Source organism: Medicago truncatula, chromosome 3 (genome assembly GCF_003473485.1).
Source record: "Medicago truncatula cultivar Jemalong A17 chromosome 3, MtrunA17r5.0-ANR, whole genome shotgun sequence".
Taxonomy (NCBI): domain Eukaryota; kingdom Viridiplantae; phylum Streptophyta; class Magnoliopsida; order Fabales; family Fabaceae; genus Medicago; species Medicago truncatula.
The window spans coordinates 27305339-27322469 of NC_053044.1; the positions used below are offsets into that span (position 1 = coordinate 27305339).

At 34.3% G+C, this 17131-nt stretch overlaps 2 protein-coding genes across 3 annotated transcripts; one reads left to right on the forward strand and one right to left on the reverse strand.

Annotated features, from left to right (window-relative positions):
• The first annotated feature begins 3928 nt into the window (after positions 1-3928).
• On the forward strand, positions 3929-7552 carry LOC25490736 (protein FERTILITY RESTORER RF2, mitochondrial). The gene is made up of 5 exons (XM_013604617.3): positions 3929-4137; positions 5160-5223; positions 6140-6309; positions 6880-6949; positions 7076-7552. The coding sequence occupies exons 2-5, from the start codon at positions 5178-5180 to the stop codon at positions 7279-7281; spliced, it is 492 nt and encodes a 163-aa protein (XP_013460071.1). The 5' UTR covers positions 3929-4137; positions 5160-5177; the 3' UTR covers positions 7282-7552.
• Positions 7553-8619: 1067 nt separating this feature from the next.
• Positions 8620-16166, reverse strand: LOC25490737 (uncharacterized). Of its 2 annotated transcripts, none has more exons than XM_013604618.3 (11): positions 15879-16166; positions 13855-13947; positions 13208-13317; positions 12125-12864; positions 10948-12008; positions 10613-10828; positions 10169-10248; positions 9927-10019; positions 9776-9849; positions 9554-9689; positions 8620-8959 (listed from the first exon to the last, which is right to left on the reverse strand). In XM_013604618.3, the coding sequence occupies exons 1-11, from the start codon at positions 15961-15963 to the stop codon at positions 8876-8878; spliced, it is 2772 nt and encodes a 923-aa protein (XP_013460072.1). In that variant the 5' UTR covers positions 15964-16166; the 3' UTR covers positions 8620-8875. The 2 variants fall into 2 exon arrangements, with proteins under 2 accessions (XP_013460072.1, XP_024633512.1); XM_024777744.2 differs by having other exon boundaries at positions 13569-13947; positions 15879-16165.
• Between the last annotated feature and the right edge of the window lie 965 nt (positions 16167-17131).

Sequence of the window (17131 nt, forward strand, 5' to 3'; positions counted from 1 at the left end):
GAGTTTATGATTTCTTTGAGACGTGTACCGGAGGTCAAATAACCTAATGTGGAGGGTTAGAAAAAAATTACAAATCCTTATTGATTATTTTTCATTTGGTATAGAATTTATTTTGTTTTCTTCTAATTTTGGTTGTGTTCCTTATAATTTTATAAATTTCTCTATAGAGTATTGAACTTGAACATTCAAATTTTGTAATTTTCTTTCTTATTTACATACAATTTTGAGGCATATGTAATTTTTGTCATTAGTAACTCTTTGAAGATAATTGTGTCTTTTATTTATTTTTCATAACAATACAGGCAGGGTCTTATTAAGAGAATCTTTGAGAGGACAAGGATGGAGCCAAATATGGAGCAAAAGCCACCAAAGATGAATGTAAACATTCCAGAGTTAGATATGATGAATGCTTTCAAGAAAAACTCCCACATGCTTGTGTCACCAACATCTCTAGCGTCACCAACATCTCTTAAGTCAAACCCAAGGAAATCTTCCAGTGGAAGGTGGAATTGTCTATGCTCACCCACCACACATGCTGGCTCCTTTAGGTGCCGACACCATAGGTCCAGTGGAATGATCCGTGGTGGATCCGTTGGCTCAAACCTTGCCCAATTGGGGAATAAAGCCGGTGCCATTAGCGACTCACTCCATGCTCAGTAGCTTGCATTGCAAGTAATGTTGTTGCACATATAAGTATACTCATAATATAATATAAATACATGAGCCAATTTGTTTAAGAGTTTCTTCATATGTCCTTTGTCTTTTCAAGAATGTGAAAATTTTACTTTTCTGTTGAACAAACTCATCAAGGTATTCAATTTATTTGTGTGTAGATCATTGGAAAAAATATATCATAATTGGGAGGTTTTGTCAATCTATCCTTGTTTGTCTAGCTTTATTCTATATATTATATGTTATGTTATAGCAATAAGTGTAGAAATTGTAAACTCTTACATTTATTCTAGAGGCTAGAAAACTTGTGCAATAGAAGGGGTTGCATCTTTCATTTTGATTCTATGAAGATGTGCAAAGTTTTATATTCAAGAAATATTATATAAAGTAGTTGAAAACTTGCGATCCTTCTGCAAATAGATATTATAGAAGGTTGATCTTCTCCATTTTCTTTAGTTTGGAAATTTTCACTGCAAGATATATGACTTAAGAGCAAATATTTTTCAAAAAAACGTTAATTTATTTCGTAAACGTCTAAATGACATTCACTAAAAAAAAAATAATTGTTAAATGATCTATAATTTAGAACAAACATATTTTATTACAATTACATATAATTTGAGACGGAAAGAGTATGTAAGAGCAACACCTACAGACTTCGATATTACCAATCACGAAACACACCCAAAAATATCTCGTTGAATTGAATTTGTCGAAATCAAATTGAGCAATAAGAACAACTTCGTCTTTATCATCGGCTCTCCATATTGCTTGTCCTTGCAATATTTATTTTGTAGATTGTCGCGAAGAATATGCGTACATAAACTCAATTTTACTTAAACTGAGTTTTTGTACGCATGCAACTTGAGTTTACGTACATTCATAGGTTAAAAAAAAAGGAAAAATAGAAAATCGCTCAAAAATTCACTTATCAAGGCAATGAATTTTTTTTAGTACGATCAACTTTGTTCATCTCCGGTGAATGTTAGGTCCTCTTTCATTCAAAAAAGAAATTAATGAATTTTTGGGTGCAACCACATATTTTAGGGTGTAACTATAATTTTTTTTAATGAAGGTGATTGAAAGTTGTTTTTTGCCTTCAGATGTGGCGGTAGATAGTTGTCGGAGTGGTGACCGACCGACAAGTAGATGCAACCGTTAGATCAGTGGTAATTGATAGACTGCACGTGGCCACAATGATTCGAGGTTAAAAAAAAAAGGAAAAATAGAAAATCGCTCAAAAATTCACTTATCAAGGCAATGAATTTTTTTTAGTACGATCAACTTTGTTCATCTCCGGTGAATGTTAGGTCCTCTTTCATTCAAAAAAGAAATTAATGAATTTTTGGGTGCAACCACATATTTTAGGGTGTAACTATAATTTTTTTTAATGAAGGTGATTGAAAGTTGTTTTTTGCCTTCAGATGTGGCGGTAGATAGTTGTCGGAGTGGTGACCGACCGACAAGTAGATGCAACCGTTAGATCAGTGGTAATTGATAGACTGCACGTGGCCACAATGATTCGAGGTTAAAAAAAAAAGGAAAAATAGAAAATCGCTCAAAAATTCACTTATCAAGGCAATGAATTTTTTTTAGTACGATCAACTTTGTTCATCTCCGGTGAATGTTAGGTCCTCTTTCATTCAAAAAAGAAATTAATGAATTTTTGGGTGCAACCACATATTTTAGGGTGTAACTATAATTTTTTTTAATGAAGGTGATTGAAAGTTGTTTTTTGCCTTCAGATGTGGCGGTAGATAGTTGTCGGAGTGGTGACCGACCGACAAGTAGATGCAACCGTTAGATCAGTGGTAATTGATAGACTGCACGTGGCCACAATGATTCGAGGTGATGATGGTTGTGGTGGTGATCAAAGGTGGCTAAAATGGTGGTCAGAGAGGCGGTCAAAAGACGTGGTACAAGGTGGTCGTAGACTTGGAGTGGTGGTCAATGGTGATCAATGGATAAGTGGTTGCAATTGTTACCGTAGTTGTCAATATGGTGGTGGGCAGCGGTCGAAGTGGTGGTAAAAGTAGTATGAATATACGAGCAAAATGTGACATTTCCACTAAATGCAAACCCTTTTTTTTTTACAGCAAATTCAAACTTAGTTATTTACCCAAAAATTAAAGAAATGCAAACATGGTTTATTCTATTTTATATTTATGCAAGAGGATATAAGGTTAATTTAGTACACGTTTGGATTGATAGGGAGATTGTCAGAATCACAATGGATCATTGCAATCAAGACAAATGTTTTTTAATAATAAATATTAGTGTGTTAATTGTGAAGTTTTTTTTTCTTTTGTCGTGATTCGAATTATATGGGTCTTTAACTCTTTAACTCATTTAATCCTTTAGTTGAACCAAGAAGTGATAAATTTATTTTACACACGTATTCAACAAATGACAATAGTCTCTCAAAAAAAAAAAAATTACAATAAAAATTAAATAGAAATTTTGCCAACTTTATCTCATTTAAATTGAATACATTCAATTATATGTCAACACATGATTGAATGTATGTATTAAATGATTTTTTATACTATATATAAAGGAAATACATGAGTTTGTTGATTTTTTCACTTCTAATTATATCCTTAAATAAATTTGTCTATAAGAATATATATATATATATATATATATATATATATATATATATATATATATATATATATATAAAGGGAATACATGGTTTTTGGGTGGCTTTTTCACTTTCAATTATTATAATCCTAAGACAAATTTGTCTATAAGAAATTAAGAATGCTATATTGTTGTTAGTATTGTTTAAAAAAAAGAATTTATATTATATTTACTATATATTGTTGGTGTCATTAGAAAATATAAGTATAATTTGCTAAAAAATGAAATTGTAAATATTTATACCTATAATTTTAATCAAAGCTAAAATAATTTCAAACAAAATTTATAATTTACCACTCATAATTTATACACATTAGAGATTTAAAAATCACAATGTCATCTTAATTTTGTTAAATACATCGTCGATCCAAATATCGACTAATGGAGGAGGTGGGAAGTTCGAAAGTGATGTAATAATTCTTATTAAAAAAAAAGTGATTCTGACATTCTAATATTTGTGAAAAGAAAAACATTCTAACATTTGTACTTCAAATTTGTCAAAAAAAAATAAAATTATACTTCTAAAACAAAAGATGATAAAAAGTAAATAAATGATGATTATCTACGATATAGAAAATAAAATAAAAAAATTAGTATTATTAAATAAGAGATATGGTGCCAATTCGCAAGGTCTCTGAAATTTTGGGGCCAAACTGCTTCTGAAGCTATCCATCATCTTCCTCTTCCAAACCATTGTTAGGGTTTCAAATTTCTCACTCGGAGCTTCCAAATTCATCCATAATTCAACCCAATTGCGCAACCATATCATAGTTTTCGGCTGATACAACTCGCCGTATCGTAATCCATCAACGACTCCGCGTGGTACGCTACATATTTTATCCATTTCTTTAATATCAGTATATACTATAAAAATTCAATTTTTATAGTTTTTTGCATACCCTTTGTGGTTGTGTTGTTCAATTTCAATCATTGAAGTTTTTTTATGGATGTGTTATGTATGTTGAAGGTTTGAATTTGTTTAGTTCGTAGAAATGGGTATATGGGTTGGTGGGTTTGCATAAGATTTTCATATGGGAAAGAGATTTATGATGTGACCAAACGTGTGTGAATAGAACTAGAGATTGTAATATTTTGCTGGAGAGTTTAGAAGATTGGAGTTTAATTTTTTGATGCAATTTTGGTAGAAGAATTTTACATTTTTATTGAAGGATTTTGTTGGGCAACTCATGATGAATCTAATTTAATAAATGATGTGGTTGCCAAACTGCTATTTCACATAACGGATTTTCGGTGTCCACCGTTTTCTGCAATCAGCTAGTGATAACACTTATTTGTTTAGTCTAATGAAGCTCCATGGGGGAAGTATTGGAGAATGTTTTCTTTAAATGAACGAAACTGAATTGTGAAAAATATATTACAATTGAATATATTTGCAATCTAATTGTCACATTCTTTTGTTAACTGGATTTATTGGTCAACATTTCATTTATGATCACTGTATAAATTGAGAATCCCCTGTGCGCAAGCAATTAGTAATCTGTGTTGGTTGGTAGAGAGCTTCTTATCACCCCTAAACTTTACTTTCAATGCAAGAAACTATATATATTTTATTCGCGTATCCAGTCTTGGCTTCTAGTTTTTCTTTCTTTTTACATCTTCTTTCTTGGAAGTCTGTTGTAGAAATAGGTATGACAATCATCAATTGGGTTTGGGGATCGTCTTTTTCTTGGCATTCACTGTTATACATTTTTACCCACCTTTTAGAATTTGTTATCAAATGCTTCCTAGTTCCAACATACTAGATATTTTTATCTTTTATCTTCTTCGGAAATACTTTTGTAGTTTTATGTATGTTTTAACTTAAATTTCATTTTTAATGCCAGTTTTCTGTCTGCACACCAATGTTGGCTACAAGTGCAGTTGTATCTTTGCCCAAATTACCACCAGGTAAATGATAATTTCTGACTTCTATTATATTTCGGTTTAAATTCAGACATAATATTTAGGTAAAAGAAATATGAGTTCGGAAAAATTATAGTTCCCTGTCACTTTTATTTTCCATCTGCTACGGGATACCTGCACAGAGAATTCCTTGAAAAAATTGTTATAAATAAATATGTCCGCTGTATCCTGTTTTACACATAGATAAATAAATATGTGCGAGCTTGCCAATAAAAGTGTTCAGTTATGATGATATTACCAGAAGTACAGATTGGGCAATCTTGACTGTTGATTTACCTCCTCCGCTGTATACTGTTGATTGCTATTTGATCCAAGGATTGCATACACCCTCCTCCGGTCACTATTATAAGCAAAAAACAACATTTTAGATTCATTCATTAAATGATTTATGTGGTCTAATAAAGAGCATATACATCATGAATTGAATGAATCTAAAATGTAGATTTTTGCTTATAATAGTTACCGGATGGTGTATAGGTTTGGAATCCCGTGCTTTTAATTGACACATTCACTTGTGTAAAACTTCGAATATAGTCTGACACTTCAACTTGACTGGATACTATTTGAGGTTAAGGTTTAAGCTGTTCCATTGTGCACATTTGTGTTGAATGACTGCTTTCACGCACAATTTAAGGAAACTGCTTCCATATGCATCTTTGTGTTTTTGTTTTTTCCTAGTTGTATGGGTTATAAAAATGGATATCTCATTTCCTTGATTCCATTCCATCCCTTCCTGCTAAAGGCAGTATTGATCCAAAATCCTTGAGCTCACTGCAGCGGACTGTCCTGCTATACCATCTGACACATTTGGTTTTCTATTTGTCACAGAAGTCATTGAAAGCATTATTTGCTTATTCAGTTTTTTAACTATAGTATATTGATCATATTTTTGTGTGCACAGTGAGAAGAGGTGGCCACTGCGTGGAAGAGAATGGTGTTTCTACAGTTAAATTTCCAAGACGACTACAGACTGTTAATAATTCAAGATCATTAAGTTGTACACAGTTTCCACTAGGTAGAGGAACTCGTCGTTCTACTCAGGCAGCAACTATAATATGTGCTGCAGCTTTGGTAATGTTTTTTACTCTTATTTTAATTTATCATATTTGGTAGTCTAATCTCCTCCTTTACTCTAGATTGCAACTTTTTCCAATTCTTAGTCTATCAGTTTCTGAACTTCGAATATATTCTTCATATAGATTTTGTTTCATTCCGACCTGTAAAGAGTTGTGTTGTCTAACCATAAAATTTTGGAAAACAGCTTCATTACAGTCATTAGAGGTGGTCATTTATGTCATTTTTGGAACATGGAATGATTAACTTGAAATTTCACATATGGTTTATGAATTTTAACCTTTGGCATACTGCTTCTAGGCTATAAATTTCATACATTACTATGAATCAATAATGTATGTTATTTGATTTGATGTCCTTGATTTTTGGTATCTTTTGTGAAACATCCTAAGCTTAAAAGTCCTCGTCTTGTGGACCCTTATATGCTTGGGTAGAAAAACAATAAACATTCAGGAGTTTTGATATTGGTTACTTTTTACATTGTCTTTGAACGTACACTTGTTATAATATAAAGAACACAATACATTTCTCGATTCTCCTTTTACTAAGATCCTCTGGTATATGCAGAATGCAAGATGTAGTGCAGAGCAAACTCAAACTGTTTTACGAGAGGCTCCGACAATTACCCATCTTCCAGGTAATTGTTGACTGCAGAGATATTTTTATCTGTTAAAACATGTTTGTCTCCCTTCATTTCATGTATTACTAATGAATCCTTCCAAGGGTGCTCTAATGGTTTGCCATGGTTGAATTCAACTTTCAGGTAAGGAGAAGTCCCCACAAATTGATGATGGTGGAAGTGGATTTCCGCCTCGTGATGATGATGATGGCGGGGGAGGAGGTGGAGGTGGAGGCAACTGGTCTGGTGGATTTTTCTTTTTTGGGTTTCTTGCTTTTCTTGGCTTCTTAAAGGACAAAGAAAATGAAGATGAAGGTTACGGTTACAGGGATAACCGAAGAAGGCGGTGATAGGCAAGAACAAATGTATGCTTTGTTAGAAGATTTTGCTGTTGTATTCTTTAATTTCCTTATCATATATAAGTACTGTAGAATATATTGGTCAACAGGGGATTATTCTATAAGATGAAGTATCACTGAACTTTCTGTTACTGCTAATCTGTTACCAAGGAAAAAGCTTATATAACGTAACGAGTAACAAATATTGTCATTAATTGTAAGATTTGGTAGTGGAATTGTTGTGATATTTGTGGTGCATCAAATTTTAAGTAGTTTTGAAGTAGTGTACCGATCTATTTTTCAGTTTGAACATAGGAATTTAATTATGTTATCCAATGAATTCAACAATTATAACATTGTTCCATGCTCATGAACACATCCTTCACACATTTCTGAATTTGCAGTTCTCCTATTAACGTTTAGCTTCTCCATTTGACAAATCAGAGATGTACTTTTAACTTTTACAGTCACCACAAAATTATATTATCCAACCTCCAAGCAAATTCACCATTATCTATATAGTATTGGGCCATATACATGTCATAGGATTGTGTTTCACCACTGTGATAATGAACAGCTCAACCTTTTTGCACATGCATTTAACCAACACCGCATTTGTAATTTGATCTCAACTATGTATGTTTTGTAGGGATTTTGTTTTGAATTAGCTTATCTACAAGTATTCTTACTTTCAATGACACTTTGATACTCCATGTCTTTTAATACTTCTCATTTATTTCTTGTCCTGTGTGTGCCATGACAAATTTTGTTGAATACTCTCCAAAGCTACAACACCTTCCACTTTTCCAATTGGTCAATGTCTTACACATATCCTAACAGCGCCAAGAATTATAGCATATGTATGCTCTCATCCACTTCATTTTACTAAATTACATCCCCACCACTTGCATTCTATCTTGTTACATTTATAAAACAGCTCCCATGAATTGCAGTCAAATAGTCCTTGTGTTCCGGGAACATCTTCTCCAAACCTTTATCAGCTCCATAACAATGTCATTTGACAATTCATAATTCTTTCACTTTTCTCTTATTCCCTCTTCTAACTTTATATCTCTCTCTTTATTAAATTAAAAAATAAAAATATAATCAAGAAAGAGAGATTAAGAGAGAAATAGAGAGTTAGGAGAAGAAAAGAGAAGAAAAAAAAGTGTAAGAGATGATCCAATTTGCTTCTTCAGTCATGGTTGTGTCCATGTATGTTTCATTCTTCGGCAAAAAATTTAAAGAGTCTTTTTTTTATTCGTTGTTTTGCAAGCGTGCTACAAGTGACAAACCTTCAACGCTTGCTTGCTAGTTGATTTCTAGGGAACTAAATACAGTTTTATTCACTTTGCATTAAAAACGACTTCATATTACCTTCATTTCTTTTGGTTTGCAGCAAAGAACTGCTCAAGAATAACAATGTTCACCCCGGTGCTTCTAAAAAAATGCACAGTAACTATCGAAAAATACAAACAAATAAGAGAAGCAAATATTCTAAGCAGTAAAACCCATGTTAGCCATTCCAAACATATATATTGCCTATCTCATTGGTCGGGTACATGTCTTCTACGATGCGGTAGTGTTATATATTTCAGTGCTCATCTCATCTCGTTGGCCGGGTCCATGTCGTCTCTGATGTGACAACATTACCATAATAAACCTTCTTTGAGGCTTCATCCCAATAAGCCTGAAAAGCAAGTAAAAATTGATAAGAAAAAAATTCATCATCCGATATCATTATCCCTAATATCACAGACCAGAACACGCAAGACTGAACATCAATACTCTTGAACTGCACCTAGCCACATACCTACCATCTTTGTATAAAATACAGTAGCAACATCAAAAGTGAGTTTCCAGACTGGGTGGTGACAGCTATGAAGAGGATGCACACACATATCTTAATAGTGTGTATTGGTAAAAATTCCCTGAATGGGTATATTTATTTTTCTATCATAAAAAAAATAAAGTAGCACTCTTCTAATTCATCCGCCGGCTTGTATCCTATAACTAACCTCTATTTGTTTGATTTTACTAATAAATAAGTAATAAAAGAAACTCAATGTGAAAGGAGAGAAAACCAAGTTACCTCTGTTAAAACAGAAAACATAAGTTTTTGTGTGTGTGTGTGTGTGTGTTCATAAATCCTTTAAGCCAGCTTCCTCACCTTCAAAAAGCTTGCTAAAAAGAGACGACAGAACTTGAAGCACTTCACAATCTAATAAAGTACAGGAGATTCGCTATTCAAATAAAGCAATAGAAAAGGACCAATGAAACACACCTGCCAATTAGATGGGAGACCCTTGGCAAGTTCAACAATATCTGGCTTCTGTTGCTTACTACTCTCACTTGCAACTTCGACTTTGCCAACAGTTTCCTTTGCTGCTTTTGCCCTCTTGCGCCTGACCTTCTCCCGCCTGCATAAAACAAGAAATATATCATTGTTTATCTTTAAGTTTAGAGTATCAGTGGGTGTTAATTAACAGTCTCTGGAGTCTCATACCAATCACCACCCAAAGGTTGAAAATTAGCATTGTCTTTGGCCTCTCCACTTGCAATTTGCTTTGCACGCCACTCCTACAATGGAATAAACGTCAGAAACAAAACTTTGGGTGTTCGCAAAATTTTACAACAGGGTAAGTCCTCATGCAAACCTCTATTTCTCTTTGGCGCTTTCTTTCTAAGGCATCATACACACTCTCAGGTTCTTCTTCTTCTTCAAGCAATTCCTCTTTAGCTGCCTTCCACTAGTAATAAGAAACAGAAAATAATGTTCAAAAGTCAAACATTAGAAACTAAAAGAATTTTACACCAAACAAGAGCACAATCCATATGAAGTTTAAAAAAAAAAAAACTATAAAATCTAAAGAAAAATCATTGTAAAAAGGAAGCCTACCTTGTCCACCAGACTTGAAACCTTCTTATTAGACTTCAATGAGGATCCAACTGCAACTGCCCGTTTTCTACTACGAACAACTGAGGAAAAAGGTGATAGAAGTAAGTACCCGTGCATTGTAGCATAGTTAATATAACAAAGTCTAACTACAATTCACAGATACGGCGAGAAATTCGTTATCATATGGAGTAGACTGATTCAATAATTACATACACGAATTGACAAGTAAAACCACTAATGTTGCTGGACTCTTTCATCCATCACAACAATCTAGGATTAATTTTAACTTACCGTTATTATCAGTATTATTATTTATTCTGAAAAGAAAAACATATTACCCAACAATCTAGGATTATGTTATAAACCCCTAGATATCCAAAAAGACTGATAGATCGCGCTTCCAATAGTCTAGCCACTAATATCAAACCAGTCCAAAATATTTACCTTTAGTTTGTGCTTTAGCAGCTAATGATGAGGTGGTCTTGTCTGCATTAACTTCAGTGGTAGCTGGTGCCAATGAAACACTCGCATCAACTGAAACAGTTGCAGGATCGTGGATGGCAGCTGAGGTGGACGGAATATCACTAGAGACACTATCAGCCCCACTAACACCACCAGAATCACTAATATTGATATCCGGTATGGGTTTCAAACCAGCTCCTGAAAAATACAATAAGACAATGATTACAAAAGTAACACGATATCTATGAAAATATTCACAGTAATGAAGAAATGAAACATCATTAACTACTAATATTCTGTTACCAATACTAACGTACCATCTTGAGCCTCATAATAAGTAACGGGGTCAGTCGGATTGATCATAACTTGAGGATTTTCACTATATATGTTAGGAACTGCACTATAGTAGAGCTGTGCAGGTTGCATAGCAATTTGTCCATATATGTTGCTAGTTGGAACTTCAGCAGCTGTCTGACCATAATACTCAGAGCTAGCGCCAAGATAAGATGGATTATATTGAGCATAAGAAAGGGATTGGCCTGTTTCTGTGTAAGATGGGATAACATGATAGCAAGTTGCAAGTGGATCACCGGGTGGAAGAGGGGGCATTTGATCATCGTCAGGCGGTGGTGGTGGAGGCATATGCTCATTATCTGGGGGTGGTGGAGGGATCCATTCATCATCAGGAGGAGGAGGCACAGCAAATGCATCCTCGGGCAACAAAGAATGGTATTCAATTTGTGGATTTGACTGAAATGGTTGGTCTGTTTGCACATAATCATTTGCAACTGATGCATCCAAGACAGTATTTTCTGAGGAATTCATATCTTCAACTTCCATGTCAACATCCATATCAACATCTTCCCCAATGTTACACACATTTTCATGGGTTGACTCCTCCGGATTTATGGTGGCTTCAATTTGTGTGCTGACTTCGAGACTTGTTTCCGCATGACTGCCAGTAGAAATAGACAATGGAATGCGCTGAGCATCAGAGGAAAATTTATCGCTCACATCCTTTAAAGCTTCAACTGAAGCGTCAGTCTGAGATCCAATAGAAACTTCAGAAGTAAGAAAGCTCCCTTTCTTTTCATTGTGGTCTACTTCAGACTCCTGGCCAACACCATTCGGTTGCTCCCCAAATTCTTCAGCGACAGGTACAGGTTTATCCTCAACTTCAGCATGTTCTGATTTGTCAGTTTGCAACAATTCAACATTGATTAAACATTCAAGCACTTTAATCTTTCTGTCAGAGTGCACCCAGAACGGAAGCAAAGATGATCCATAGGATGAAAGCGACCTAAAATCAGAAAGTCTAATCTCAAGCTCTAGCATATACTTTGACAAGGAATCCTGACCTTGCAGATTTCCCTTTGACCTGTAGATTATTCCACTAAATATTTAAATATGGAGAATTAAGTTCTTCAACAAATAAAATAGTTCAACAAAATACCATAAACAAATAATGCAGAACAACTGAAGCTACATGCTTACTTTTCCAGTGATTTCAGCATCTCTAACAAACTCTCAGTCTGTTGGACAAGACGAGAAGGAAAGTCAATTTCAACTTGCTGTTCTTCAACACCTATTGAATGATCTCCACCATAAGATAAACTCATGAGATCATCATTTCTTATCAAATCATCTCCATGGATATTAGAACCCTTATTTTCATTTGTACATTCCTCGCTACATCCATTCATTTGGGACCCATGGTCATGCAAATCTTTATGAGAAATCACCGAGGTTTCCACAGTTTCATCAACTGTGAAAGCAGCAGAGGTACCCAGCATTGCAGCTGAGAGCATGTTGGAGTTGTCCACACCAACTGTAACATTGTCAGTTTTGTCATTGACAGAAGCAGGAGGTAAAGGATCATTAGTCAAATGATCAGCTTGAGCCAAAACCTGAGGCACTTCCCACGATGTCTCCCCAGTTAGAACATTCCAGTAGTAATAATGTTGGCTTTCTTCATGCAACACCATCTTCCATCCTGAACTTGTATCATTTCCATCCCGTTCATCAAAATTTTCCGAAGCATCCGTTTGATCTTTGGAAACAATTTCATTTTGCAAATTACCAAGAGCAACGTCACTTTCAGTTTTTTCACTATATTCAACATCCATCGAGGTTAAATTTTGCATTGTATCCTGATGTCCATTATTCTGAGCAACAGAATCTACAGGGACGCTGATGTTCGGGTCTTCAGATCCTTCATCAAGTGCACCGTTCGCCTGACAAAAATAAAACACTGGTATAAATAGTACATAAAGATTAATCATTTTTAGATTAAGTACTGTACTTAATCAAAAAATGATTGTGCAACTATACTATTAGGTGGTGGTGGCAAATATGAATATCATGAAATTACAGTAGGGAAAAGCAATTGTAATGTAGATACGTTCCAACCAATTAAGCATCTGTCATTTGTCTGACTTAATTACAGAAATTATCAAGATCATGAAAATCACAACAAAGCCCAATACAAACACACATACACGAGAATATGATACATATCTGGTATGAAAACATCAAGCTTTTGGCTAAGAAAAGATATGTAGATAGTACAATTAATACCTCTTCATGGCTATGCACCTTCGTATCATTAGGCCCTTTGTTTGATCTCTCGTCAGCTTCATCATCACTATATTGCCCAAGTAACAAGAGGGGATTTTGTGATTGTTGACCTGAAGACAAAAGCTGGCATGTCAGTATTAAAAAATGCTAGATATTAACCATATAGAGGAAAGAATATTTAAAAATAAATCCTCAACGATAATGTTATACAAGCGATCGCTACAAATAGCAAAAGAGACAAAAAAAAAAATTGAGTTGCAAATAGATTCAAAAGCTTTGTAGCTTGTATCATCGGAATCACCTGTTACAAATAGAAAATGTCAGCAAGCCACAAAGCAAATAAAGACAGAAACATACGAACCAATAAAACTTTCTACCGCCTGAACCTCGGAAATCCCTTGAAGCTGCCAAAAAGGAGGGAAAATGATTGGGAGTCATTCATATTTCAATGTGGCAGGGTCGACCTCATCTGAAATGAATGTTCCCAAAGACCTCAGCAGCCCTACAGTCAGAGAACAATTTCTTGGGGCAAACAACAGAACAAAATATGTCTCGTATATATAGTTCATCCATATTTCCACCAATTTAATGTTGAGCACTCATGTCCTCTAAATATAGTCCTTTTGAGGAAAGCTGACAGAACCCACCTGAAGAAGAGGGTGAATTGGGTAACCCATCATGCTGTTGTGAATTGGCATCTCCTCCGGCATCACCGTGTATAGGGGAGCCACCCAACTCTCCTGGAAAGGTATAAAATTGAGATTGAGATGAGAAAACAACCTATATAACAGATTTATGGATCTAAGATCTAATACTATTCTATAAATCACATATATAATAAAAAATATTGCACAAATTATTTCTGACACGTATGTTACAAAGACAGACATAAACTACCCCGTGGAATGCAGACACGATGCGACCCGACCCTCCTCAGATGTAAAAACTCGAACTTTTTTTGTCGACAACTAGAAAGTAGAAAGTACAAACATGATACGGACAGGGACAGAGGGATACGACAAATTTTTAAACTATGAAACACCATAATACAAAATATAAATTAATACGTTAAAAACACATCCTTTAAAAGTTGGCAGGAGTAATTGTAGACATAATATCATCTACGTAATATGTGATCTGCTCATCTGCATTAGTACAGATCATGGTAGTCAAATCGGGATATGTATTGTGTATCATTCGACCACTTTTTTGAATCGTGTACCGTAAGATACATCAACAACAACAACCAAACCTTATCCCACTAAGTGGAGTCGGTTACATGGTATCGTAAGATACATGAAAAAAAAATATGGCTTAAAATATGATATATATATATATATAAACTCCAAAGTACTTCAAATATCATATACTTCAAGATGCTTCAAAACTCAAGTCATAGCCTAAAAAACAAATGTTTTCAATCGAAAATAAAGACATAAGCATAACTCATAAATCCTAACTACTTTCTAGTTCATCCTCAACTTCAAGTATCTCATTCTCTTCCATTTCATCTCCATCTCCAACTATCTCTTCAATTTCACTCTCATGAGTCTCACCCTCTATTAAGATAGATTTCCCCTTCTTATTTGCCTTATTCAAGTTTCTTGGTGTGGGAAGTCGTAAAGTACAAGAACATGTGTGGCTTTTCGGAATAGTTCCAATTTAATTGGGAAGTTACAAAACAAAACCCCAGATACAAAGTGGTTCACCCAGTAATATCTGATGGGTCACACAAACCCGTCTGAGTCCCAGTACCGACCCATGTAAAAAACGGAAAAAATGGATTTTCTGGAGGGTCGCGCAACCCAACCCAGGCTGTGCAAGTGAAACGCGAATTTCACAGGTATCGTAAGATACTAGATTGAATCGGGATACGTCGGTGATACAGGGGATACGATGCATGACCATTTGGGATACAGACCCTGATACATATCGGCCATTGCTGTTTTCATATCGTATCGGGATACATATTGTGGGATACTTACTACACTGGTACAGATAACTAAATATAAATATTGGAAAACTACAGATAATAAATGCAAATTAGAAGTCTTAGTGAAAGTCCAACACAAAACTGAAAATCATGGAAAGCATACATAAAACAAAATAAGATAAAAGCCACTCGCATATGCATATTATTTGATAAAAGCATTTCTTCACATTAAGGGCTTGGTTTGGATTGGCTTATTTGAGCTTATCTACCGGCATAAGTTTTGTGAGACTGGTTTGGAGAACTTATGAAAACAGCTTATGGTACTGTTCATACGCTGTTTTCAGCTTATTTTCACAAGTTCTCCAAGATAGCTTACAAAAACAAATTATAGCTTATGTGAAAAACAAATTCACTTTATTTTATCGTTTGCTATACGAAATGCTTAACATGATAAGTGTTTGTATTCTAAGCTGCAAATAAGTTGTTTATCCAAACGGAGCCTGACAAGTAACAATTTTACCTACTGGTCACATGAAGTGCAACTCAACCATTCATCAATGTATTTGATTATCGTTTTTTTTTTTTGTTGGTAAAATAACATAATTAATTGTGAACATAACTAAAAAAATGTAAGACAAGTTGATTCCCAGATATGAACGAAATTAGGGTTTCTGAATTCAAATCAATCCATAAAATGAAACAATTACGAATAAAACATATAGAGGGAGCAATATTCACCTGAGGGTTCCGCGAAAAGATCGAGTTTGACTCTGCGACCAGCGTTGGAATGAGCGGCACGACGACGCTCTTTTCGGTTCCCCATTCGATTCCGTGTACGAATTTCTGCACGATTGAAGAAGCCCTTTGATGCGAATTCTGTGGAAGAAACTACCAAGGAAAGGAAATTCGATTTTTAGGGTTTGCAATTTGCATTGTTTGATTTTTGAATCTCTGAAACGAAAATTGAAAACCCAAATCGGGTCGGGTCGGTTACGGATCTTATGAAGCTACGTGTCGGACTCTATCTTCAACATGTTCAAAAGCAAAGAGCCACCTGGATAGATTTAAAAAAGAATAAATAGTCAATTTTCCCCCCTGAAATTGTAAGTTTCATCAATTACTCCCTTGAAATTAACAAAACTTCAATTACCACCTGAAATTTCACAACGTTGGTCAATTTACCCCCTCCGTCAAATTTTTCTGTTAGTGAACATGACGTTTTGCAAATACCCCCCCTGAAGTTTTGCACTTATGTGCAAAATGTCCCCCAAACTTAAAATTTTATATTACTTTTTTCATAAAAACAAACAATTAATAGTTAAATATTAAAGCTAACTATTAATTTTGGAGTTTGGAAAAACTACATACATATATACATCAAAATAGGGAAAAATGTGTATTTTTAAAGTGACAATAATGGTTATTTCTAATAGACAAATTATTACTTTTAGAGGTTTATAAACAAATTAATAATCAGATTTAAATTTATATTTTCTCTTTCACCATCTTAGTCTTTTAACTCCTCCAACTCCTTCAACAATTTGCTCAAACCATTTAAACTACACAACCCCCAATATTAATCCACAAATCATCCCATTATTGTCACTTTAAAAAATACATATTTTCCCCCATTTTGGAGCCTATTTTGATGTATATATGCATGTAGTTTTCCCAAATTCCAAAATTAATAGTTAGTTTTAATATTTAAATATTAATTGTTTGTTTTTAAGAAAAAAATAATATAAATTTTTAAGTTTGGGGGGCATTTTGCACATAAGTGCAAAACTTCAGGGAGGGTATTTGCAAAACGTCATGTTCACTAACAGAAAAATTTGACGGAGGAGGTAAATTGACTAACGTTGTGAAATTTCAGGGGGTAATTGAAGTTTGGTTAATTTCAGGGGGGTAATTGATGAAACTTACAATTTCAGGGGAAAATTGACTATTTACTCATTTAAAAAATAGGTTTGTCTAACATGTGCAACATTGCA